Source organism: Ambystoma mexicanum, chromosome 10, assembly GCF_040938575.1.
Source record: "Ambystoma mexicanum isolate Mex_15411 chromosome 10, UKY_AmexF1_1, whole genome shotgun sequence".
Classification (NCBI taxonomy): domain Eukaryota; kingdom Metazoa; phylum Chordata; class Amphibia; order Caudata; family Ambystomatidae; genus Ambystoma; species Ambystoma mexicanum.
In genome coordinates this window covers 886885924-886910828 of record NC_090932.1, presented here as the reverse complement: position 1 = coordinate 886910828, position 24905 = coordinate 886885924, and the positions used below count along the sequence as shown (strand labels likewise).

General features: G+C 45.9%; 1 protein-coding gene across 3 annotated transcripts in view; it reads right to left on the bottom strand.

Annotated features, from left to right (window-relative positions):
• Positions 1-2868: 2868 nt before the first annotated feature.
• PIGZ (phosphatidylinositol glycan anchor biosynthesis class Z) overlaps positions 2869-24905 on the bottom strand; it is a 131854-nt gene continuing 109817 nt past the window's right edge. For all 3 annotated transcript variants that reach the window (XM_069618619.1, XM_069618620.1, XM_069618618.1), the window contains one exon: positions 2869-5742. In XM_069618619.1, the coding sequence (XP_069474720.1) occupies positions 4199-5742 (1544 nt within the window). In that variant the 3' untranslated portion in view covers positions 2869-4198. The remainder of the gene's footprint in view (positions 5743-24905) is intronic.

Below are 24905 nucleotides of genomic sequence, written 5' to 3'. Positions count from 1 at the left end.
CCTCATCATGAGACTGGAAGAATTCGGAATCACTGACAACGCCTTACTATGGATCAGATCCTTCCTAACAAATAGAACAGAAACAATATGGATGAAACCTTTCAAATCAAGCCCAAGAGAAATCTCATGCAGAGTCCCTCAAGGATCATCCTTCTCGCCACTACTATTCAACATCTAACTGTCTCAACTAATTAAGCTCATCAAAAGACATGGTCTCACCTGTTACAACTACGCTGACGACACACAAATAGTCTATAAAATACAAGGTTCACAAGAAGAAAACTCAACACTAGAGAACTGCCTTCGAGAAAAATACAACTGGATGAACTTAAACTACCTCAAACTCAACCCAGGCAAAACAGAAATAATGATCATCACAAAAAACGGAGAAGACAACCTCTCCATTCCATGGCCAATAGAACTTGGTGAAACCCCAGCCCCATCATCGATTGTAAAAAAGCCTGGGAGTCCTGATGGACAACAAACTCATTCTGGAGCCACAAGTAAACACCCTAATCAAGAAATGCTTCTTCCTCCTGCAGGTGGCATTAAAGGATCCTACCATTCCACTCATTCACCAACAAAACAACTACTGTCATCGCTCTTGTCATGTCTAGATTACACTATGCCAATATATTATATCTAGGCATGCCTGAACGACTCCTAAATAAACTCCAACGCATACATAATGCAGTGGCCAGAATGCTCCTAAAACTACCTCGAAGAGAACACATCACACTAGCGCTGAAAGCGCTACACTGGCTCCCCTTAAAACAGCAAGTCAAGTTCAAATCAATGTGCATAATGCACAGAACAATCCACGACCAAGGTGCAGAGTTCCTCAGAAGAAAAATAAACATACATCACACTACAAGGCCATTCAGATCCAGTAGCTACATCCGTTTGGAACCCAAATCATACAGCAAAAGAAAACTCAGAGGTTCCGCCTTCTCTCACCTCTCACCAAAAACCTGGAACGAACTACCAAAGAACATAGAGAACACAAGAGATCACCTACAATTCAGGACACTCCTCAAATCCTGGCTCTTCACCCTATAACTAGAAAGAATGACCATAAGGGCATACACAGCGGAACTAGGCAGAGAGAGAAACATATCCCTTATTCCCTAAACCTTTGACCCTTAATAGAAGTAAGGATACACAGATCTACAACATATCCATTTATCAATTGAACGATAACACCTAGAATCTTACCAAAGAACATCCACAGATCAACCGGGAAGGAAGGCAAGGTATGTCCCAGCAATAACACCATGGCCCACATCGTAATCACAGGCAGCAATGGACCACTGACAGTAAATAGATAGGAAGGAGCGGGGAATGATGATATAACACCACTCCCTAGGTAGGGATAATGCTCGCCCACCCGGGTGTACTAAGCTCAATAACTTAGCTGAGGACCAGTCTCGCCAGTGCTCTAGAAAATAGACAGACAGGAAGGGGAAGAGAAAGAATATACCTACCCAATGGTCAATCGACAGTAAATAGATAGGAAGGAGCAGGGAATGATAATATAACACCACCATCGAACTAAGGGAAAATGCTTGCCCATCCGGGTGTACTAAACTCAAATAACTTAACTAAGAACCAGCCACACCATTGCCATAGAAACTAGACAGTCAGGAAAAAGAATATACCTACCTAGTATGACAACCAGATACATAAAACAAAACTACAAGGATTAAGAGACATATAACCCATTGACCAAAACCTCAAATTTCTACATACTTAACTCACACAAAAACCCACACAACCACTTCTATCACAGCAAACCGCACGCACTTCACCACACCGCAACAACAAACAATCAACACATAGACCGCAACAACAGCACATGAGGACTTGCTTCGATCCTATATTCACACCTAAGCTCAGCGCACAGTGAACACCGAACTGAAGCTGCCAGCTGGACACCACCTTTTCACTTTCCTATGCCCCCTTCACCTACTAACCCAACCCCCACCCCCTTCGTTTACAGATCCACCTGAGCACCTGGAGACCAACTCTGTTGGTGATGGCGTCCATAAAAGTATGCAATTGTCAGCCTTGAAGCAACTTAGAGTGATACCTTCTTAAATTAGACTCATTTGGGAAGTGAAAAGGTAAAGGTTACAAGGCTGCACTCTGATCTCCTGATACTAAGGCTGATCAGTATCAAAATAATGTAACCTTAGAAAGAAAAGTGGAGATCAAGAAAATTGTGCCAATGAAATGTTTAATGGTGATACAATTTTTATAGATTTGCAATAGTTGTATTAGTATATATAATTTCTTCAATCAGTACGTAGTAAACAGAGTTCCTTTTGGTTCGGTTCCCTCTATTAGGTTGCAAGGAGGAAATGTTTCATGGAATTGCTTAGTTTTTTTGTTTGTTGCACTGTTATGCTTTCTTTTAAGTTCACGTTCACTAAAGTCCTCACAGGACTTGATGAACTCAAAAGACAGCACAACAGTGCAATGAGGACTTTGTGAGTGTAAAATATAAAAAAGGCACAACATTTCCAAACCACAGAATATACTGTGAGGACTTTATGAACTTAAAAGATAGCACAACAGTGCAATGAGGACTTTGTGAGGACTATGGAAATTTAAAAGGGCATAATATTGCCAAACTACGGAGGACACTGTGAGGACTTTAGTGAACGTGAACTTAGAAAGAAAGCACAACAGTGCAACAAACAAAAAAACTAAGCAATTCCATGAAACATTTCCTCTATGCAACCTAATAGAGGGAAACAAAAGGAACTCTGTTTACTATGTACTGAAAATTGAAGAAATTGTTTATACTAACACAACTATTGCAAATCTATAAAAATTGTATCGCCAGTAAACATTTCATTGGCACAATTTTCTTGATCTCCACTTTTCTTTCTGTTGGTGACAGTGCGCTATATATATACCTTTAAAATTAACATTAACATTAAACCCAGGAGCAACCAATTGTGCAATCGACCGTCAGCCCCCCACAAAGCATCCTAAGTTAACTTCATGAGTAACTTATTTTGCATCAATCAACCCTACTCATCATCTTCTACTGAGCTTGTGAGGGATAGGCTACTTGTGTTATTTACAGATCCTACAATACACAAGGCACATCTTCACAGTCTGCTAGGGTAACCTTTTGCAGATGCCTATGATTTTCCCCTCCTCTGCCCTAAAATGTCCAACTGTGATGGGTAAATTATACTTTTCATTCCATAATTCGACCATTTTATGCATCATCATTTTAACTCATACTCTGTGAAGCTTAACTTGTCACAGTGAATAAGATAAGACTTTGTTGGTAGGAGAACATCCTCCGCGCTGACAAAATGGCAGTCTTCTCTCTAGTAGGTACTGGACTCCCTGTGCTACTCCATGCATATGCACATCTTCCATTAGTTGGAGATTTTCTGAAGGTATTTTGACTTACCCCAGACTTGGCTCCAAGAAACAACTCAGCGCTTTCTACAGTACATTTCTTTTAGCATGATTATCTGTAAAATGAAGAGTTGTACATAGAACAATATGCTGCGTGGCGCGTGGCTGGTTCCACATGACAAAAACGTGAATATGATAATGGGGAGGACTTGAGTTTAAAATTCCTGTTGACTAGTTGCAAATGGGTTCTATTCAATCCAGTTGCAACATAAGAGTTCTTTTTTTTTCGAGTGAGATATGGCAAATGCAAAGAAAAGAACAGAAGTTCTACTAGAGAAATACAAATACTGGCTTGAACCAATTATAATATTAGACATAGATGACAAGTCTCAATCTAGCAGATCCTTTAAGATCCAAAAACCCATTTGTCCGAAACTTGATTGAGACTACTGGAATTTCCACAAGGCACACGATACATCTCTGGATTAGCAGCACCTTGGCCTCTTGATTCACACACAGCAGTTGAGCCACTAGACTACATCCCCCTCTAGGCATGTGTTTCTAGCTGAAGGGTGTACAGCTCTAGCTGACTCCTCCCCCTCTAGGCATGTGTTTCTAGCTGAAGGATGTACAGCTCTCGCTGACTCCTCCCCCTCTAGGCATGTGTTTCTAGCTGAAGGATGTACAGCTCTAGCTGACTCCTTCCCCTCTAGGCATGTGTTTCTAGCTGAAGGATGTACAGCTCTAGCTGACTCCTCCCCTTCTAGGCATGTGTTTCTAGCTGAAGGATGTACAGCTCTAGCTGACTCCTTCCCCTCTAGGCATGTGTTTCTAGCTGAAGGATGTACAGCTCTAGCTGACTCCTCCACTTGTCACTAAACAGTGTTGAGATTTGAGGTGGGTCTTCCATGGTCAAATGCGGGAAAAGGAATGTTTCATTTTTAAAAGCAATGCCACACTTATTGAGCGCTGGCTTGACAGTGCCGGGGGTAATGACATAAAAAGAGTGCCTTCTAGCCTCTCTGTTTGGTGAATTTCCATGCGAGACATTTCTCACAAACTCTGCCAGTGTCTTACAAAGCTGACTTTCATCCCTACCCGCAAGGTCAAACACCTGCACGGAGGTATCCTGTTTTTTTAAGTTCAGTAGGTACCTTGGTGGCATATAGGTGTGTGTGAACAACAGAGTGTAATGTGTAGGTTCCAGTGCCCCCTTTGTGTGTATGACTTGTTCTAAATGAGACATGCATGGTATTAGACCACCCTGGTGCAAGCACCCAAACACAAGGGCCCCCAGCAAGTTGAATGGAATGATTGCCGACTTCCAGGGAATTGCTTGCTTCTGTTGTGTGCTCCACAGGACTAGTGGTACAATCAGAGGTATGATATGTCGTGGCTCCTGGTGAGGAAAGAGGGAGAGCAAAGCCAATGGAACAAAATAGAACAAGAGCAGAATCGGACGGGTCGCCTGATGGTCAGAGCCTGCTTTTGTCAGTACTTTCCCAATTGATAAAGTAGCTGATATATGGAGAATTCCAAAAAGCATTGCACCGTTGACTGCAAAATGAGTGATTCGAGGGTGTAACCCATGCTGTGCGAGGTTTTGGGGATTAATGTTGTACCTGAGAAAATTTAAGGGAGTTACCACTATGTTCTTGCTGGCTAATGCTATGAAGCCTTCAGCATGGTTGATCCCAAAAGACTGGTGATCCTCTGGTGCCTTGTGATTGAAATATACAGTGTCGGTTGCAATGAAAATTAGTGCTGTGGAAGTGACACTCGGTACAAGCTTCAATATGTTAATGGTGATTGTCTTCAGGTCAAAGATAAAGCCTGTCTGTTTCCCAGCCCAATAAAGCACTGGAGCAAAAGCAAAAGCAAAGAAAGTAGGCCTGTTGAAGCATCCAGCAACCAAAATGGCTCCTATTAGGCTACTGTGATTGGCTTTGTTGGTTAAAGGCGTTCTTGATTTACTGTTGTTAGCAGCATTGGATGAAACCAGCATCAGAAGGATAGCAAATAAAATGCCCTCTATTACATTGTTAAATGTTCTTGTATAAAACACTAGCGTGACATACGACCCAGCAAGCAGGACCATAGCTCTCCAGCGGTCTGCTGTCCAAAATGGAGCTAAGCGATACACACTGTAGTCGAGAAGGAAGGAAAATATCGTAAAGCAGAGTCTTGGAAGCACAAGGAGGGAGTAGCTGGTGATTGGGGTTCTCAGGAGGCCCAAATGTGTCAAAGAACTCATAATCCAGAAGGTGGCGCCAGATGTAATTAACGGGAAAAACACTGTCCTGCAGGGGAAGCTGGCGAGGAACTCCCAAGGACGATATGCCTGCAGGTCCAAGATGTCACCTTTGCAAACGAAAAGGAGAAGAAACAAAGTTTTAGGAATGTGAATCAAAAACATTTCATTTTCAAATTATTAGTAGTTGTTCTAGGAGACTTGGATATCGTTTTGAAAGACATGGAGAGTGCTTTGGTTGAACGTCAGGGAAGCTGTAAGTCTTGTGAAATCTTGCCACTTAAGTTCTTGTACTCACACAAAAATGTCCTTACTGGCTGATCAAGTGTTTGACTCATATGCAAAGGTTTTTCTGGCAACAGCATGCTACGTGTGGAATACCCGTTTATCCCCTAATGCAGGGGCATATATGGAGTGAGGCTGAGAAGCATGAGGCGGCCCTCCCGCAAATCTGCCAAAAAACAGGAATGCCTCCACTGAACCATTAGATTTTGTCATCAAGAACTCATTATTGGCCACTAATGGAATGCTTTCTTCTGATTCTCCTGCACATCCTACTTATAGATCAGCTATGGACTCATCAATGATCGAATATTACTTGGTCTGTCTGGAGCACTGTCCAATGACCATGACATTATATGTGCATGAACGAGCGGAAAGTGGTCATGACGCCTTGGTTTGTACTTGTTGGCTATTGCATTGTACTAAGTATCTAATCTCATCCCCAAAACAATTTACACAGATAATCTTGCTATGAATAATAACAAAAAGGGCGTCAAGCGGCCAAGGAACATTTTGATGCATCCCCATATGTATTCACTGATTCAATAGACTTGAGGGCCTCCATTTCTGGTTCAAAGTAGGGATTCATAGGCTATTAATCAAACTGTACAGGAAATCTAGAGGAGGGCCACTGTGTGTTTCTGAGAAATCTGAATTGATGCAGACACAGGAGTTATTAAAAAACAGAAAATGTAACTACTCCTGGGGAGCTCTCTATATAGTAGATCAGGAAGCAATACAAAGAAGATACATGAGTTAACTTGAAATAGGGAAACCCCTGAAAAGTACTCTAAGTCGTCCTTTTGGAAAAGTGCACTGTGATGGAGTATGATCGCTCATGCCTTTCCAGCCTATTGTCCATTATTGGACATTAGTGGAGCTGATACCTTGGCCGCCAACCATACCACACTTTATGTTCCAGGCCCTCTACTCTCTCTTGATGCAAAGCCATCAATTTTATTTATTTATTTATTTAGTTAATGTGATACAGTCTATTTAATAAACTTTACACATATGATTGCTAAATACATAGATAACAAATATTTGACAAAGAAGATAAAAATGATATATCAATATAATAAGAACAAACCATTTACAAAAGAAACCAATCTAAGAGCTCAAGTAGCATATAGGCAAGAAGAAACGAAGCAGTACACAATGTCCCGTATACCCCACACTAACATACGGACAGCAATTCAAAGGAGAAAGCAGGGCTTAAACCATTTCTAACAACTAGTGGTGAGCACAGTGAATATTTAGAGTGTGAGTACTGGGTTCAAATCTGTATCTCCAATATTTCTTCTATCCTGGACCATATATTGAAGAGAGCTAACATCACTCGCATACTCTCAGAGTTCATGCAGTGATGCCAGAATAATAATGTTCCAATTGATGCCAGATTGTGGGCGAACATCCCCAAGTAATATTGGATTACATGGATCATAGTACCACATTCAGTCAGTACATGTCTTGCTGACTCTAGAACATTGTATCCTTTACACAACCGACAGGTGCGTTGTTCCACTGGTAACTGTAGTCTTCTACCCGTAACCAATAGGATAGGAAGTTGGTCCAACCTTAATAGTAGAATAAATCGCCGCAGTTTTTTGGAGGGGCAGAGATTGAGGTACCCTTGTGGTTGCATAAATGAATACAATCTATATTGTACAAATGCATAACTTTTCAGCGAGCTAAGGTGAACAAAATTCTCCAGCCAATCCCACATTTCCACCCGCTTGTCAAGTGCATTTTGAGCTTGTTTAGAGTATGGCCCTTCTCGCCAGGTCCAGCCAATAGTGGTAAGATGTTTTAGCATCATCGTATATGGAGACGGAGAATTTTGTTTCTTGCATAATTCTTGGAGGATAGTGGTCAGAAGAGGGTTAGCTGTTACACTACGCATTTTCAAGAAGTGCCCCAGTCTCCTTTTCCAGACAATAGCCTTCATAGAGGGAAGTCCCAGTTCCAATCGAATAATTGCCATCGGAACTCCCGGACCCAGGCCCAGTATACGACGCCAGAATTTCCCCTCGATGACTTGTAGCCAACTAAGATCTAGGTCTAATAGTGATTCTAGGCCATATGTCATCATAGGGATAAATACCTGCGTATACAATTTGCGCGTGCCCCACAGGGTGAATCCTCCTTGATTATTTGAGAAGTTGGCTATAAGAGATGTTACTTGCGCCGCTCGCGTTGTACGTGAGAGCTTAAGTGCCACATAATCCCCGTTGGGCTCAAAGTCAATACCTAGGTAACGATAGAGTGGAGCGTATGGAATCAGATTATGGTTTACCATAAGATTCACACGGGACACTCTTTTACTGGAAAATCTCAATACCTTAGTTTTGTCTAAGTTAATGATGAGGCCATTGGATTCGGCATACTCCCATAATGATATGGCTGATCTACGTAACCCACCAATAGTATGATCGAAGATGACCAAATCGTCTGCATATGCCATAACGGTACACACAGATTCCCCGATTTTAGGGGGGCAATTGCGGGCAGACGCTAGAGCAAGAGGAATATCATGTACATAGAGATTATAAACTAGGGGGGCAGTCACGCAACCCTGTTTGACCCCCCTGTTTTGATGTACTTTACTAGTCAGATGTCCCTCCTGGTCTAGTTTCAGCCTGACCGACGTATTATGGTGTAGCAATCTGAGGAAATACAGTATGCCGGCAGGGCAGCCTAGAGTAGCAAGTTTAGACCAGAGACGTTCTCTAGGAACCAGGTCAAAAGCTGCTTTAAAATCGATATAGAGTGCATACAGTGGTGGCTCGTTTCTTTTACGGGCTCTAGATCTCAGCAGGTTCATTACCATCAGATTATGCCCAGTGGAGTAGCCTTTTCTAAAGCCACATTGGAATTTGGATAATATATTGGCCTCGTCTACCCATGTCTGAAGGTCCTTGAGCAACAGGGAGGCAAACAGTTTGCCTGTCGTATCCAGCATCGAAAGGAGTCTATAATTGTTCGGATCTAGCCGATTCCCCTTTTTAAATATCGGAATCAAGACGGCTGTTTGCCATGATTTAGGTATCACCCCCTGGTTCAAAATTTTCTCAAACATAATTGCCAACAACCCTGCCCAAAACTCAGGTTGGGCTTTAATAACTGTATTGGCAAGGCCATTCGGGCCTGGAGCTCTAGATGATTTTAGGGTTTTTATCTTAGATAATATCGCCGTGTATGACATATCAGATGGTACGCTAGCTCTCGGAGGTGGCGACGGGGACCTTTCCTCTGTCTGTAAGATGGCATTACGTTTCTGCAGGAAGTGCTCCCATTCCTTTGCACCGATGGGATTTACCAGTTGCCCCTTGACTGTTTCCCTGGCTTCACCCAAAAGTGCCCAGATGCTACGTGTGTTCTTAGAGCAAATTGTATGTATCAATTTCTGATATGCCAGAGTTCTTTCGGCGAGCCGTAGTTTTTTAATATTGGCTCTATATTTGTTTTTGCTTTTTCTAATAGCCACCCTAAGATTTTCTATAGGTTCGCACCTTTGCTTGATCGTGCGGAGCTCCCTTCTCAATTCCCTCTTGGTGTCTCTGATCTTTTTATTAAACGGGAGTGTCCCACCCTCTGGTCTAATCATGCTCCACTTGGGAGCGGAGGCATGAGTAATGGAGAAAGTACTGATCCAAGTTTCTATGGCATCAATAGACATTACATTGAAATTGGGTATTTGGGACCAATTTTCAATGTTTAGTGCTTCCGATGCCAAGTGTATACTCTTAGCAGTCCATCTAATACCAGTGCCCGCTTTGTTTGCCCGAATTATACCCATATTGCTCTTATCTGGTGTAGTGTGGGATATATTTAATAGACACTGGAGGGCGGCGTGGTCACTCCATTCATTTAAAGAAACCTTCAGATCAGCAACACACAACAACATATTAGGGCACACAAATATGTAGTCAATTTTGGAAAAGTGCACTGTGATGGAGTATGATCGCTCATGCCTTTCCAGCCTATTGTCCATTATTGGACATTAGTGGAGCTGATACCTTGGCCGCCAACCATACCACACTTTATGTTCCAGGCCCTCTACTCTCTCTTGATGCAAAGCCATCAATTTATGTAAACTAGTGAAGAGATTACTCCATTTCTGTTCAGTTAACTAAACAGGCTAATTTATCCACATTATTGTGGATCTTACCAGGTCTGAATCGTATGCCAGTTCATTTGTACACACATGAAATAGGCATTTAGGCCCCCTTTTTAGCAAGGTGATTTAATGCTATAGAAAAGTCAGGCAAGGTGTCTTGTTCCTAATTCTGGTCAGAAATAATATCCTTGAAGAAAAAGGAACTACAACTTATCGTGTTAACTAGAAACCCATGCTTCATTTCCCTGGATTATTTTTTTAGAAAGGTTACCTTGACTAGGACTTTGGATGGGATGCAAGGGTATTTTATTTTCTTGACTGCTCAGGCAGGCTTTTGTTAAGGTCAGTTCACTAGGGGTCTATGTGTACGATTAATTTCCAGTCTATAAACATGTGACTCTCCGTAAAATTCATTTTGCATTCCTGAATGTCAGATCAGCATTCAATAAGCTTCAATGGCACAGACTGTTCCCAACAATTCATTAACTTATTATACCTAAAGAACCCTGACAAGTTAACCTACTTCACTCTGATAACCAGGGTCTCCAACAGGGTTGCATTCTTGCCCCACCCATATGCAACATCTCAATGAAAGGCCTAGGCAAGGCCCTAAAAGACACCTGACCCTGCCAAGAGAGTTTGGGGAACCATCTCAACTTAGGGATGGAGGCCTAATAGGGTACTTCTCAAAGCCTGTCATTCCCCAGAGGTGGGGTGAGGTAGGTGGGAGGGCACGAGTCTCCATCCCTTCTACATGTGCATGGATGAAACAATAAAGTAGCACTTTTATTTCCCCATACCTACCATACTTATGCAGGTCAGTGTTTTTTCTCTTGTCTCATAGAACAGCTGAGACCAGGGTTCCTGGCACTGGGGACATGGTCAGACAGCTCCCTAGCCGGAGAAGCATGGCAAGCAGAAAGCCATTGAAACGTTGCACAAAACAGACCAGTTATCAAGATGCTTCTTTAACCACGAATACAAACTCTAAAACAATCTTTGGCTGTAGCTGTTTTGCTGAACACCGGTGGACATGTGCTCTAAAAGGGGGCAGGGCTTGCATGCAGATTTATGGTTTCTCATCTCTGTAACTATGCCCCTAGGAAGAGCTGGAGAGTGGTTGGCCCAGGGGACCAACTGAGGCGAAGGACCACTCAAAGGTGAAAGGAAGGCTAGAAAATCAAGACGGTGTGGGTTGTTCAGGTGAGGCCAGGGGAGGAGAAGGTGGACCAAGAGACCAGATGGAGGAAGGACAGTGCAGCAAAGCATAGAGGAGGATTATAGAGCACGTGTGCAAGGTGAGGTTGGAGAGAGAAATTGGTACTTGGGTGTGAGAGTGCATCTAAGGTGAGTGAGACTAAGTGAGAGAGTAGGGGCATGATTGAGATTGTGTAAGGAAGAGTGACTAGAAGAGTGAAAGGTGGTGACTGTGGGAGATGGAGTGTGTGGAGTAAAGTGTAGTTTAGTGGGAGGAGAGTGAAGTTAAGATTAGTGGGAGGAAAGTGTAGTGGAAGGAAAGTGTAGTGGAGAGCAGTGGCGTAACACAAGATCTGGGGCCCCTCCTGCTAGCCATGCTGAGGGGGCCCCCCCCAACTCGGCAACAAATCACGGGTCGCGCCACACTCTGGGCCGGCATGCCGCACACTGCACTAGGAGAAATATATAAATATGTGTTTTAGTGCAATATACAGCACACCTTCTGAGAAACATTGGCTAAAAAGCCACAGTGTTTGCTATTGTTTTTGGGGTAACACCAATCCAATACATGCAAGTCACCAACAGTGCACTTGAGCATTAATGATTTGCTATTAAAAATGCCATACCACAATGAAAACATGTCAAACTGGCTGCACAATGTAGACCAGTGTAGACATGTAATAACATTACAGTAAAGCATGCCCGGCCACATTTAGACATACCTAGAGTGGTTGCACCAAAATGCCAGTCGAAGCAATAAGACTCATCAAGAAGAGAGCACACAGTCAAGCCTGTGTCTCTGCGGCCTCTAACAACACAGCCAAACTCTTTAGAATCTGCAAGGAACTGACCAATCCTTTTGCAATCTCTACCTCGCCTGTTCCCTCAACCGGCCCTCTGTATGGCTTTGGCCTCTTGCTTCTCCACTAAAACTCAGGACATCCTGTCCACTATCTCCTCTTCCTCTCCCTACCGTTCCGCCAAACCCATGATCCGGCGCTAATAGCGCTGGGGGGTTTGGCGGTAGGGCTAATAGCCCAACTCGTGATGAGGCCCATAATCTGTTGGTTGTCTCCATTACCATGTAAACTGCTCTCGTGAACACCTGTGAAGATCTGATCTCTAACCTTGATTCCAGCATTCCTTCTGTCCTCATCCTCCTTGAACTTTCCTCTGCTTTCAACACTGTCAACCACGCATCCTGATCAATCGACTCCATGAGACCCTGGGCATCATGGATCAGGCCCTGGAGTGGCTGACCTCCTTCCTCTTGGACCACCCCTCCCAGGTCCAACTTGGTCCCTTTCACTCCGCACCTCTCTCGATCTGTGGCGTTCCACAGGGCTCTATCCTCTCACCCTGGTTTTTCAACCTCTCCTTGGCCCCTTTGGCCCACCTGATCTCTACCTTCTCCTCTAACTTTCAGTGTTATGCGGATGACACTCGGCTTTCCTTCAGGCTCCCCACAGCATACTCTCCTCTCTCACTCATTCGTGGTGTCATCTTCAACTCCACTCTCTCTTTCGCTCCTCACATCTCAAACGTTGCCAGGAAGTCCCACTACCAACTGCATCTCCTCAAAGGGACTCTTCCCTTTCTCACTTTCTCCCAGAAGCTCACTGTCTCCAGAGCCCTAGTTCTCTCTAGGATGGACTACTGCAACAGCCACTTTCTCAATCTGCCTTCCTCTACTCTCCGCCCTTTGCAACTAATCCAGATCAGGACTGCAAGACTTATCCTTGGCCTCAAGCCCAGGGACCGTTTCTCTCCAGCCATGAAATCTATCCACTGGCTCCCGATGGCTGCAGGGATCAAGTTCAAGACCCTTTGCATTGTGCACAAGGCTTTCTGGGGCTATGATCCGCACTACATCCAATGCTCTCTTCCAAAATACCTTCCTTCTCGAGCCCTAAGGGTTAGATGCTTCTCCAGGCAGAGTGTGGGGGGTAGATCTCTCTCCTCTGCAGGTGCCTCCTTCTGGAATGGCCTCCCTGCCCCTCCCAAACTTGATCCGGACCACCTTCAGTTCCGGAAGCAGCTCAAAATGTTTCTCTTCTCCTCTGCTTTCTCTCTTTCTCCTTCCCCTGCTGGCCTACCTGACCTACCTGTATGCTGTACCAACTGGTTGCTTGGCTACCATCAGTCTCACTGGGTCCAGGCTCTTTCTTGATCAGTAACCCTTGCACTTCCTCTGGCCTACCAAGAAGTTAGGGGCTGTAACTGTAACCCTACAGTCCCTTGTTCTCCTTGCACAGAGCCACGCCCCTGGCTGCACTTACTCAGAGCATTGCTGCCCTGCTTTCCCCTGCCCTCTCCCCTGCACTTCCCCCCTCCCTTTCCCCTTGCACTTCTCGTTCTCGCACTTGCACGATCTGAATGACACAAGACTTAGTAAGATCATTTGTCTAGTCCTCCCTCTGTTTTCCTTCCCTAAAAACACTTGTGTACAGGCGCGTTATATTTGACTTATCATGTCATATAATTGTATCACAGATGGCCAGAAAAATATACAGTGCCGCAGTAAGAAATGGCTAGACTGGCAGAACCCTAATGCCAGTCTAGCCAGGTAATTACATTTAGCAGGACTGCTTTATCAGAAATGCCCAGTTAAAAAAAGTCATTCCAAACTGAGGAATGACTAGACTGGCTGCACCAAAATGCCTCTCTAGCCACTATTACCACATATTTTGCCTGCTTAGCATGGACATGGACGACCACTAAGATGTATTGCACAATCCCACCCCTCACACATCCCCTCTCCCTCCCATCCCCTACCCCAACCTCCAAAATCAGCTCATTGGCCCAGAATTACCTCCACGTCCCTCTTCCTTGTCTCAGTGCTTACGTATGAGGCTCCTTGCCTCAGGTGTATTGCGAATAAGGCTCCAAAATACCTTAGGAATCACATCTGTAAAGTCAACTCTAATAGACCAACCCGCTCTGCTTACACTAACCTGCTCACCATCCCCAGTTACAGAAGACAGAAAGCGGGAGGTTCAAGCTTCCCAGCAATAGCTCCAAAACTGTGGAACGCACTCCCCCACCATTTGTGAAACGACACTTCCTTCTTTCTGGTCATTCAGAAAAAACGTTAAAACTCTGCTTTTCAGATCTGACCTCCTGCAATAGTCTCCTAGCCCATCTACCTAGTATAAAATATGACGAGGATATGTAACAATATATACATAAGGAAAACTGTGTGACCCCTTGCTTTGAAACACATGTAAATATACTATTTAATGTGTAATTTGTAACGAAATGTCTGACCTTTATGTTCTGCAATTTCTGTAACCATCTTCTTAAGCAGCATCAGAGCCTAGTTGCCTTTGGGCTCTGTGCGCTTTACAAATGAATACATAAATAAATAAAATAGGTAAGTACTGGGACGAGGAAGAGTGGGGCTAGGAGTAATGAAGATTACAGGTAGCTAAGTCAGGCATTACCTTCATGTATCTCTGCCTCATCCCAGTACTTGTGTATGAGGCATAACGCCTCATACACAAGTACTGCCTCATACACAAGTACTGGTATGAGGAAGAATAGGGCCAGGTGTAATGAAGATTACCAATAAGTAAGCAAGGCATTAAACACAAGTAGTGGTGCAACACCATTGAGCTGATTGGGATTCAGCCTGCCCCTCCACCCCCGAAATTGTGGGCTATGTTGACTTGACCTGGCTGACCTACAGAGCAGTTGCCGGACAGAAAAGGACACAGATGTTAAACAGCACCTGGGTTTCGCTGTTAACAAGGGCCCGGCCCAACAATGACTAATGTACAGCATTTCACTGTTAGTACCTGCATTCAAATGCCAAATTTTTTAGGCAATTGAAATTGTGATGTGGGTTTAGTACTTGCTTGCCAGGGGAGTGATTGGAAGGGTAGAGAGGGAACCGGAGACCAGTCATTCTCGCAGCATTCCATAAGTGGGTGCTTTCAGACTTAAAGGAGAGAGTTAACTGCTTGTAACATTGAAGCTGCACGAGAATAGTCTCATTAAAATGCGTAAAGAAGTTAGATGCCCCCCTACAAATATGTTTGCTCCTCCCCACCACACGTGAAGTTAGCACCTCTCCAAACATTTGAAGGGTTAGCTCCCCATGAAATTTAGGTTTTGTTGCGCCTCTGAACACAAGCACGCACACCATTCACCATATATATACACACACACACCCAGCCATCCATACATTTAAATGTGCATTCTTTCACCATACAGGCACACCTAGGCAGCCACCCATACATATAAGTGTGCATCCTTTCACCGTACACGCACACCCAGCCACCCATAAATTTCTGTGCACCCTTTCACCATACACTCACACAGGCCGCCACCTATAAATTTAAGTGTGCATCCTTTCACCATAAAGTCACAAAGACAGTCACCTATAAATTTAAGTGTGCACCCTTTCACCATACAGTCACACAGTCACCTATATATTTAAGTGTTCATCCTTTCACCGTACACGCACACACGCATACCCAGCCACCCATACTTTTGTATGCACTCTTTCACCATACACTCGCACACGCACACGTCATGGGGTTGAGGGGAACCATAATACTTCAAAAATAAATTGTTTCTTTTTGAAGTCACTCTGACTTCATAAATACATTATTTCCGTTAAGGACTTGAACCATAACGGAAATAATGTCTTTATGAAGGCAGAGTGACTTAAAAAATAAACTATTTATTTTTGAAGTCATAGGGCTTCCCCCAACCCATCACATGGAGGCCTCCAGCCTAGGGTCTTCATGTCATGTGGTGGGGGTAGCTCCCGGACTTCAAAAAGAAAGTTTATTTTTGTATTCACTCTGCCTTCATAAAGAAATAATTTCTGTTACAGAAATAATTTCTTTATAAATGCAGAGTGAATTAAAAAAGAAACATAAAAAAAAATTGAAAACTATATATATATATATATTTTCTTTTTTACTCCAATTGAGTGCCCCTCCCAGGACATGTGGTCGCGGGGCTCCCCGCACCGCGGTTGGGGCCGGGGCCCCTGTTAAGCCAGTGGTGGAGAGTAGGGGAAGGGTAGTGCAGAGTAGTGAGTGGGAGGAGGGTGCAGTGAAGAATAGTGGGAAGAGAGTGTAGAAGAGAGTAGCAGGATGTGGTGAACAGGTGCGAGTGGATATAGGTTATGTGGCCTAAGCCCCACCCACCTCAATCACTGCAAAACTGTTGGTGCCTTCCTGTTATGCTGCCCTTTTCCCTACTTAAGTAGCCCTCCAGCCTCTTTTCCTTTGCAGTTGGTGAGCAGGCGCAAGTGGATCTAGGTCACGTGACCTAACCCCCACCCACCTGTCAATCACTGATAAATTGTTGGTGACTTCCTCTTATGCCACTCTTTTCCTTACCTAAGCAGTCCCCAATCCTCTTTTCCTTGCATTGCAGTTGGTGAGCAGCTGCAAGTAGATCTAGGTCACGTGGCTCAAGTCCTATCCACCTTCTTAGCCATGCCTCTTCCTTTCTGCACTTAACTCTCAGATTAAGAGTGTCTCTCATCCGGGTTTATGAAGTGAAGGGCAGATTAATAAAAGGGCAATTCCTGTTTGGACCTGTTCGAACCGGGAGGACCCATGGCCCGAACCCCTGCTCAGACAAGCACGCGCCGACATGTGTTTTCTCCCTCCATCCCCACCATCCACATGATCCCCAAGCAACGCTGTCAATGACATCTCCCCCGCCTCTCCTCCCCTAAGGCATGGACTCGGCAATGCAGCAATCTCACCCACATCAGCCTCAAGCCCATCAGCACCCCATCACTGTCTACAAGACAGAATTTGATGCGCACCAATGTCCGCTCAGCTATCACCCATGAAGCAGACATTGCCGACCCCATCACTACATACAACCTTGATATCCTGATCATCACAGAGACCTGGCTGACACCCACCTCCACCCACATCCTAGACATTCTTGTCCCAGACTGTTACAGCATCCAACATAGAGACCAGCCGAACAAGACAGGTGGAGTCCTCTACTCCCACTTCCCGCTCTCCCCCAATGGACACAGTCACCTTCTATCTAATCTACAGACCACCCAAACCCAACACTGCCTTAATCTGAGACTTAACTGACCTGGTCACCACCATGTCCCTCACACACGCCAACAACATCTTCCTAGGCAACTTCAAACTCCCAGACAACAAGGCCATCAAACCGATAAAGGAAGCTCTCCTCAGCCTTCTTGACACCTTCTGCTTCACACAGGACACAGCACACAAAAGAACCAATGCACGAGAAAGGTAACATCCTCGACCTAATCATCACCACACTGCCTTCCCTCCACTATAGCTCTCCTGCTTGACTGGTCTGACCACCTGGCCGTGCCTTTCAACATCGTGTACACCATCCCAGTCAAGCACGCCCAGCAGAAACCCATCAGACAAACATTCAGGTCCTTCAAGAACTTCCCAGTGGAAACCCTCTTGGAAGACCTCACCAACCTCTTCCTCACATGGGCTGAACACCCCCAACCAAACTGTGACTCTCTACTGGGAGCACTCCACGCCACCCTTTCAGACTCCATTGACTGACATGTTGTCCTTCTTCTGCATCTCTGCCTCTGGGTGGGGCTGTATGCAGACCTGCAGCGTGTTTTCTACCATCTTCAGAGAAGATTCTAAATCATTATTTAACATTTCCTTTCACAAATCTGTATATCCGAAAACGTACACTTCAATTCTCATAATGAACCATGTGGCTGTTCTCATTCTCCGGTTATTCCTATGCATCAGTCTTGGAACCACAATCTCCAGAAGCCCTAGAGATCAGTGCTGCTTTCACTTTCCCGGAACCAGAGGGCAAAGGCAGATTACCTTCAGGTGTGCTGTTCCAGGTGTTGCTAATTAGCCTGCGTCAACATGGTGCAGGGCAGTATTTGCAGGAACACAGGGCTCTTGCATTGAGTTTGCTTCCAACCCTTTGTGCCTTGATCCTTGATATTCTGCTGTTTCTTTTTGCTGCCAGAACCTGCTCCTGCTCCTGTTCCATTGCCCTGTGCTCCCTGCCTGGCAGCCCAGTTACACTGCCTACTCTCCCCTGTGCCTCTGTGCTGCCTACACTGCAGCCCTGCTCCCCTGCATGCAGTCTCCTGTTCCCTGTCTAGAGCCCTTTGTTCCCTACCACCAATTATCTTGATCCATGCCTGCAGTTCCTTGCTCTTTGCCCATAGTCTGTGTTTACTGGCTTTAGCTTTCTCGATTCCAGTCCTGAGTTTCCTTGTTCTCTGACTGCAGTTCGGCGCTTGTTATTCTAGCCCAGAGTTCCAGTCCTGAGTATTCCTTGTTATTGGTCTACAGTTCAGTCTCCTGTTCCTTGTTCCCAGTCCATAGTTTCTATTCTGCGTTCCAGTCTCCTGTTCCATTGCACTTAGATTCTTTTCTACTTGCTCTTGCTCTTTCATTCCTGGTCTCTGTCCTGAACCTTGCTTACTTTGACTGCCTATTCTTCCCTAGATATTTCTGTTACCATTCTTGTCCTGACTCGTGCTTCTGTTATTCCTATATTCAGAGTTTGGCTGCTGGGTTCCTCAGCAGGCAATCTCTGCACCTTCCTGTGTCTCATTTTACTTGTAGTCTAAAGTGAATTTAATATAACAGTGTGTTGCATTCCGTTCCCTCAGAGGGCATCCACTGTAGGTTCCAGCCAAACCCATACTGGCTTGTCTCGTGTAAGTACACTCCTTGTGTGTGCCCTAGGGTCGAGACACAGAAGCCACTCTTGCTGCCCTCTTCCATGGGCTTGCAGGGTGTGGTGCCTGTAAAAGTAACTTACACAGAGGCATTGCGCTTCCCTTATATCTGTGAGGAGTCTCTAGTCCAACCTGTGCATACGCCCCTAGTGGGATTCCTCATTGTTTGTCCAGCGCATGGTGCCCATCCCTTCTTGTTTTCCATTGAGGTCTGCCCTTTCTTCCTGTTCTGTTGTTCAGAATTACCTTATCTATTCTTCTTGCTTGTTTACCTGCCTGCTATATGCGTTTGCCTACCCCCTTACATCAACACAGCCACCCGAAATCTACCTGGGTGTCCTGTGCCCCTCCTGACACACATGCCTCTGAAACAACGCACCTGCAAACCAAAGCCGTCAGCACCATGGTACGCACAAGAACGCAACCTCTGCAAAAAGAATCATCACGAAACAAGAGAAAACCTGGTGCCACTCCAGGACTGCATACAACCTGGTGCTCCTCGAGGAGCTCCAAGCAACCGACTGACAACTAATCAACACAGTTCAGGCTTCCTCCTATCAGAACACCATAGCAGAAGTCGACAACAAAAGCAGAGTCCTCTTTAAAGCGATCAAGCGATGCATCAACCCGCTACCCGACACTGCCATACCACACTCCATCAAAAATCTACCGCCATCAACACCTTCTTCATAGACAAAATCAGCAAGATTCACCAGCACATAGACACCAGCTCAGCATCTACAGACACAACTCACATCCCCCCCTCATGAAATCGACACACCCTGGACAACGTTAAAGACACTCTGTACACAGGACCTGGTAGAAACCCTGGCTTCCCTCAAAGTCACATCGTATACAGATGACATCCTCATAGCATCCATCCTCAAGACCATCTATAATCAACAGCTCCCTAACTCAAGGTACCTTCCCATCAATACTAAAGACAGGACAAATCCTCCCTCTACTAAATAAACCCACTCTGGAGCCCGACACCTAGGTACCTATTGCCCTATCACTCATCGTCCCTTCCTGGCTAAGATCATCGAGAAAGCAGTGGCTGCGCAACTGCAGCAGCACATCGACACCAACAATCCCCTCCAAACCTACCAATCCAGGTTCAGTCCCAGATGCAGCACAGAGACGGCAACTCTACAGGTGGTCAATGGCACCCTCAACATCCTTGACGACAGCCACCCCTGCCTCCTGGTTCTACTCGACCACTCGGCCGCTTTCAACACAGTAGACCACCAGGCGCTTAAGGACACCCAACATTGGAGCATGGGGATCAGCGACCTTGTCCTATGCTGTTTCAAGTCCTACCTCGCCAACTGCCAGCAGTTTGTTCAGATGAACTTCTCTAGATCGCCAATGCTACACTTCATCTGTGGAGTCCGCAGGGTTCCATCCTCTCCCCAGTGATCTTCAATCTATACATGGAGCCGCTGGGAGTCCTCCTAGCTACACACAACATCCACATCCACCAATACTCTGAGGACACGCAGCTATACCTCAAGATCAACCCCATCAAGGACATCCACAGGCTCAACGCCTGCCTCGCGCTGATCCAGTCTTGGATGTCCAGTACATACTTGAAGCTCAACACCTCCAAGACCAGATTCCTACTCCTCACCAACAACACCAAACACCCAGACATAAAACCTGGCTATCAACCATGAACCCTGAGGGCTTCATACTCAAGACCACCCCCTGCGCCAAGTCTCTCATTTTCCACATCGACAAACACCTCTCCTTCAATACACACATAACTAAGAAAACTCAGACAGCTTGGTATCAGCTCTGCCTCCTGTGGAAGTTTAAACCCTTCCTCCCTCCGGACAGCTTTAGATCCACTGTTCAAGCACTGGTCCTATCCCACCTGGATGGGGGCAATGCCCTCCTCGAAGGCCCCTGTTGTCCTCCCTTGTTCCCCTGAGAAGTGTCGTACACGTGGCCTAACGCCTCATCAAGGGCCTACGCAGACACAACCACATAACCCTAATCGACCTTCACTGGCTCCCACTGCACACACAAATTACCTTCAAGTCTTGATGCATCATCTATAAGGCAGTCACCCCCAAATCACCCAACTACCTCCCGGAGGAACTCAGCAACTCCGGAGGACAGCGCACCACCAGAAGCCACCAGAAGCCAGGACACGTGTAGACTTGAAATCCGCTGCTGCAAAAAGGAAAGGACCAGAAAACAAGCCTTCTCTGCCTATGCCCCAAGACTATGAAACCTCCTCCCCGTCAGCATCAGACTCGCTCCTGAAATTCAGAAAAGAACTCAAGACCCGCCTCGTCAAGGAGTCTCTCCTCCTCAACACCTACGCCATCCCATCGCCCCCAAACCCTCTGACTTGTACCCCCCTTTCTTCCCTGCCACCCTGTACAGCTGTACCCCTCCTCTGTATCCTACCCCCTGTATACCTCTGTTAAGCACTCCGTTGCTTCTCGTAGCTAGGTCCGTGCTCAATAAATACTATAATAATAATAATCATGTGGAGTGGAGAGTGACAGAGTGGAGAGCAGTAGAGGAGAGTGGATTGTAGTAGGAGGAGAATAAGAGTGACTATACTATCAGGGAAAGAGAGAAGAAGAGAGAGGGTGGGAAAGAGCACAGTGGGAGGAGAAGGGAGGGGAGAAAGAGGAAAGGAAAGGAAGCAAAGAATGTTAGAGTAAGGCGTGCAAGAGCTTGAGTGGTAGGTACTGACTGGAACCTGAGTGACTTTAGGGTCCATCTTGGTGTTTAAGAACACCTGAGAGAAAGACCCACAGTAGATGGGAGAGAGAGGGACAGCCCTTAGTGAGACCAGATTCAAACATTTTAATAAAAACACTTGATACGTCTTAGAGTGTTCTTCAGGCCATCTGTGACATGTGGTGTCATCATGGGATTCATCAAGCCCTGATACAGATGCTGCCTCTTGTGAGAGAAAAATAGATGGGAAGTCATAGGCAGGAGACTCCTGGGTAACTGCAAGCACTAAACCCCTCAGCCGAGAAATCTGGGAGGTAGGAATCAAACTGGAGTTCCTTACTCTTGATCCCCTACTGGAAGAATCAGAGGATTCCTGGGAATCAGCCGGTTCAGCCAGCACTCCTGTGATGAAACTCCGCTACCGCCTCCTCTGGATGGCTTGGTCACTCCGGCGCCGTATCACGGCAAATATCCTGACCCCCCCACAACATGGCGGATGCCATGTGGGAACAGCAGTCTAGCTCCAGGAACTACTCTCCACTTCCTTGATAAGCACCACGCCCCCGCGGCTCGGCGCTTCTCAATGCTTGGTTTGTTCCGTGATCAGCGCTTCGCTAGTGTTAGTTCCTGGACCTTTCCTGTTCCCGGTCAGCCTTGCCTCCCCTGCATTGCTTACCTTGCAGGACCTATTCCCGCTCCTCGTCAGTCTTTCCCTAGTGTTCTCGGCCTCACTCCGCCACTCTCCCTACTCCATCCTGTTTGTGGTTCTCCTGCGAACCGCTTCCTGGATTCTTCCCGGGCTTGTTGCTTCCTCCCTGGTGAACCTAGTTCTCCTTGATCCCTGGAATCCTCCCAGGAATACATACCATCTTCCTGGATTGAACGCCTAAACTCTGGGCAGGAGCCTCGGGTGCTGCCCGCATGGCATTAACCAGCAGGGTGGCGTCAGGGGGGACTCGCCCATATCTCCATGAGACCCACTCTTCCAGAAAGAAGGAGAACCCTGTAACTACAGAAAGAAAGACATCCAAGTCCAAACAGGTGAGCCAAGAATCTGACAACTCCAGCTAGAGCCGACCTTCCAGAGAAATCCACCACTCTGTCGGGGGAACTGAGGAAAAATATATTAGAGCAAATATGAGAATCCTGGAAAAGAACTAGTCAATTAAAACAAGCTCAAGCCAGTGGAACCAGAGTTCCAAGCCTCCCGAACAGCTCCACGTTCCAGCAATGTACAAAGACTAGTTCGAAGAGGACATAGAATTCACTGTCACACCCTTCCCTTCCCGTGATGAGAATCCCAGTTCCAAGGGAGATGACTCTAGACCAACACCAATGGAAGACTTGCTAAAGGGCCTTGTGGAAGGCCAACTTCTATTAGCTGTCAACATCAAAAAACCCTTAAGGCCTTGCAGGGAGCTATTTATTGGTGACAGGAACCATACAAAAGTTAAGAAATTGGGAAAATCCAGCCATCTTCTTCATGAATTTTGAGAGAGTGGCAGAGGCCGCAGGCTGGCATTGAGATTGCTGGGCTCGATATATCGCCCCATTTGCCACAGGAGAAGCCCAGCAGGCCTTTCAAGCCTTTCAAGCCTTAAACACTGATGGTGCAACCCTCTTTGAGGAACTGAAGCAGGGTACCCGGGAGAGGCTGGGGCAGGATTAGCAGCACTGTAGGATCCAGATAAGACATCTATGCTTACAACAAGGGGAAACAACCAGCCAGATGTCCTATAGAGTGAAGAACCTATTGAACAAATGGCTGAACAAGACACATGGGGAAGCCACCGAGATGTTGGTCATGCAACATTTTGTTGAATCCTTTCCCCTGTATCTGCAGCTTTATGAGCAGACCTTAGAAGAAGCAATCCTAACAGCTAGTAGGTACCATACAGCCATGTACTCATGGGATCCAGTACCAGTTGTGGGGCCTAAAAACATAGTGCTACGAAACTTAGTAATCGTGGGATGGAAAGAAGTTCAGCCCTGAGGAGATCAAGCCCCACCAAACTGGTCCCCGAATTGAAGACGATTCCTTCCTTCATGACAGACTGGGGAAAACCCTAGTCAGGTCCATGTCCCAAGCTAGTAAGGTGTTATGCCTGTGGGAAATTGGAGCACATTGTCAAGTTGTGCACGGAAAAACCAAAGGAAGAACCCATTGAAATCAGGCTTGTGAACCCAAAGGTACAAACAACACCCCCTGATAAGATCACCGCAGAATGGGGAGAAGATCCGGCCGATTCTGCATATCTTCCCAACCTGTTCTCTTACGAGGTAGATGTATGTGACAGAAATACCCACCTGGGCAGTCTGTACTAAGGTCAGGCTGATCGTAAATTCTACCTGCCAGTAAGAGCCAAGGGGATCCCAGCCAGAGCCCCTTTGGATTTGCGAAGTAAGCAGACAACCATTAGTGATTACATGATAGCCTCCAAAGAACATCAACCAGGCTCCCTTTGCCAAATAATCTGTGTACCTGAAGACACTGATTTTTACCGGCAACCCGCTGTGAAGATCCAAGTGTTAGGAAAATATCTCAAAATTCAAATGATAGCAATGCCAGGACTACCCAAAGAGGTTCTCGTAGGGACGGTCCTCCCTTTATTTGATCTCTGCCTAAATAAATTACATTGGTGGGAGATTGGACCCAGAATTCTTCTCCTCATATCGACATGTATCCTGCTGCCCCAGGGAGAAAGGGGCTTTGGGAGAAAGGGGCCTTGGGGAAAAAGGGCCTTGGGAGAAAGGGGCCTTGGGAGAAAGGGACCTGACATTGTCAAGAGGAGATGAATAACTCTCTTGACCTGGGGCAGGAGGCATAACAGGGTACTTGCCAGAGCTAGTCCTGTCCTAGAGGCAGGTCGAGGGAGCCGGCAGGGCCCAGTTTCTGTTCTTTCTACACGTGCCTGGATGGAACAACAGCACTTTTACGTGCCCTATACCTACCATACAATACGATTGCCAGTGTTTTTTCTATTGTCCTAACGGACTGCTGAGACCAGGATTCCTTGCAGCCGAGACCCCATCAGACAGCTCACAAGAGAGAGAAGCAGTGGCAAGCATAAAGCCAGCAGAACATCATGCAAAACAGACCAGCAATCTAGATGCTCCTTCAACCACGAATACAAACTCTAAAATGAACTTTGTCTGTAGTGGGCCACCATTGCTGAATGCAGGTGGATCATTGCTCGTAAGGGGATAGGGTTTACCGGCAGTTTTATGGTTTCTTTTCCATGTCACCCAGTACCTGCAAGAGTGCTAGGCAGGGGTTG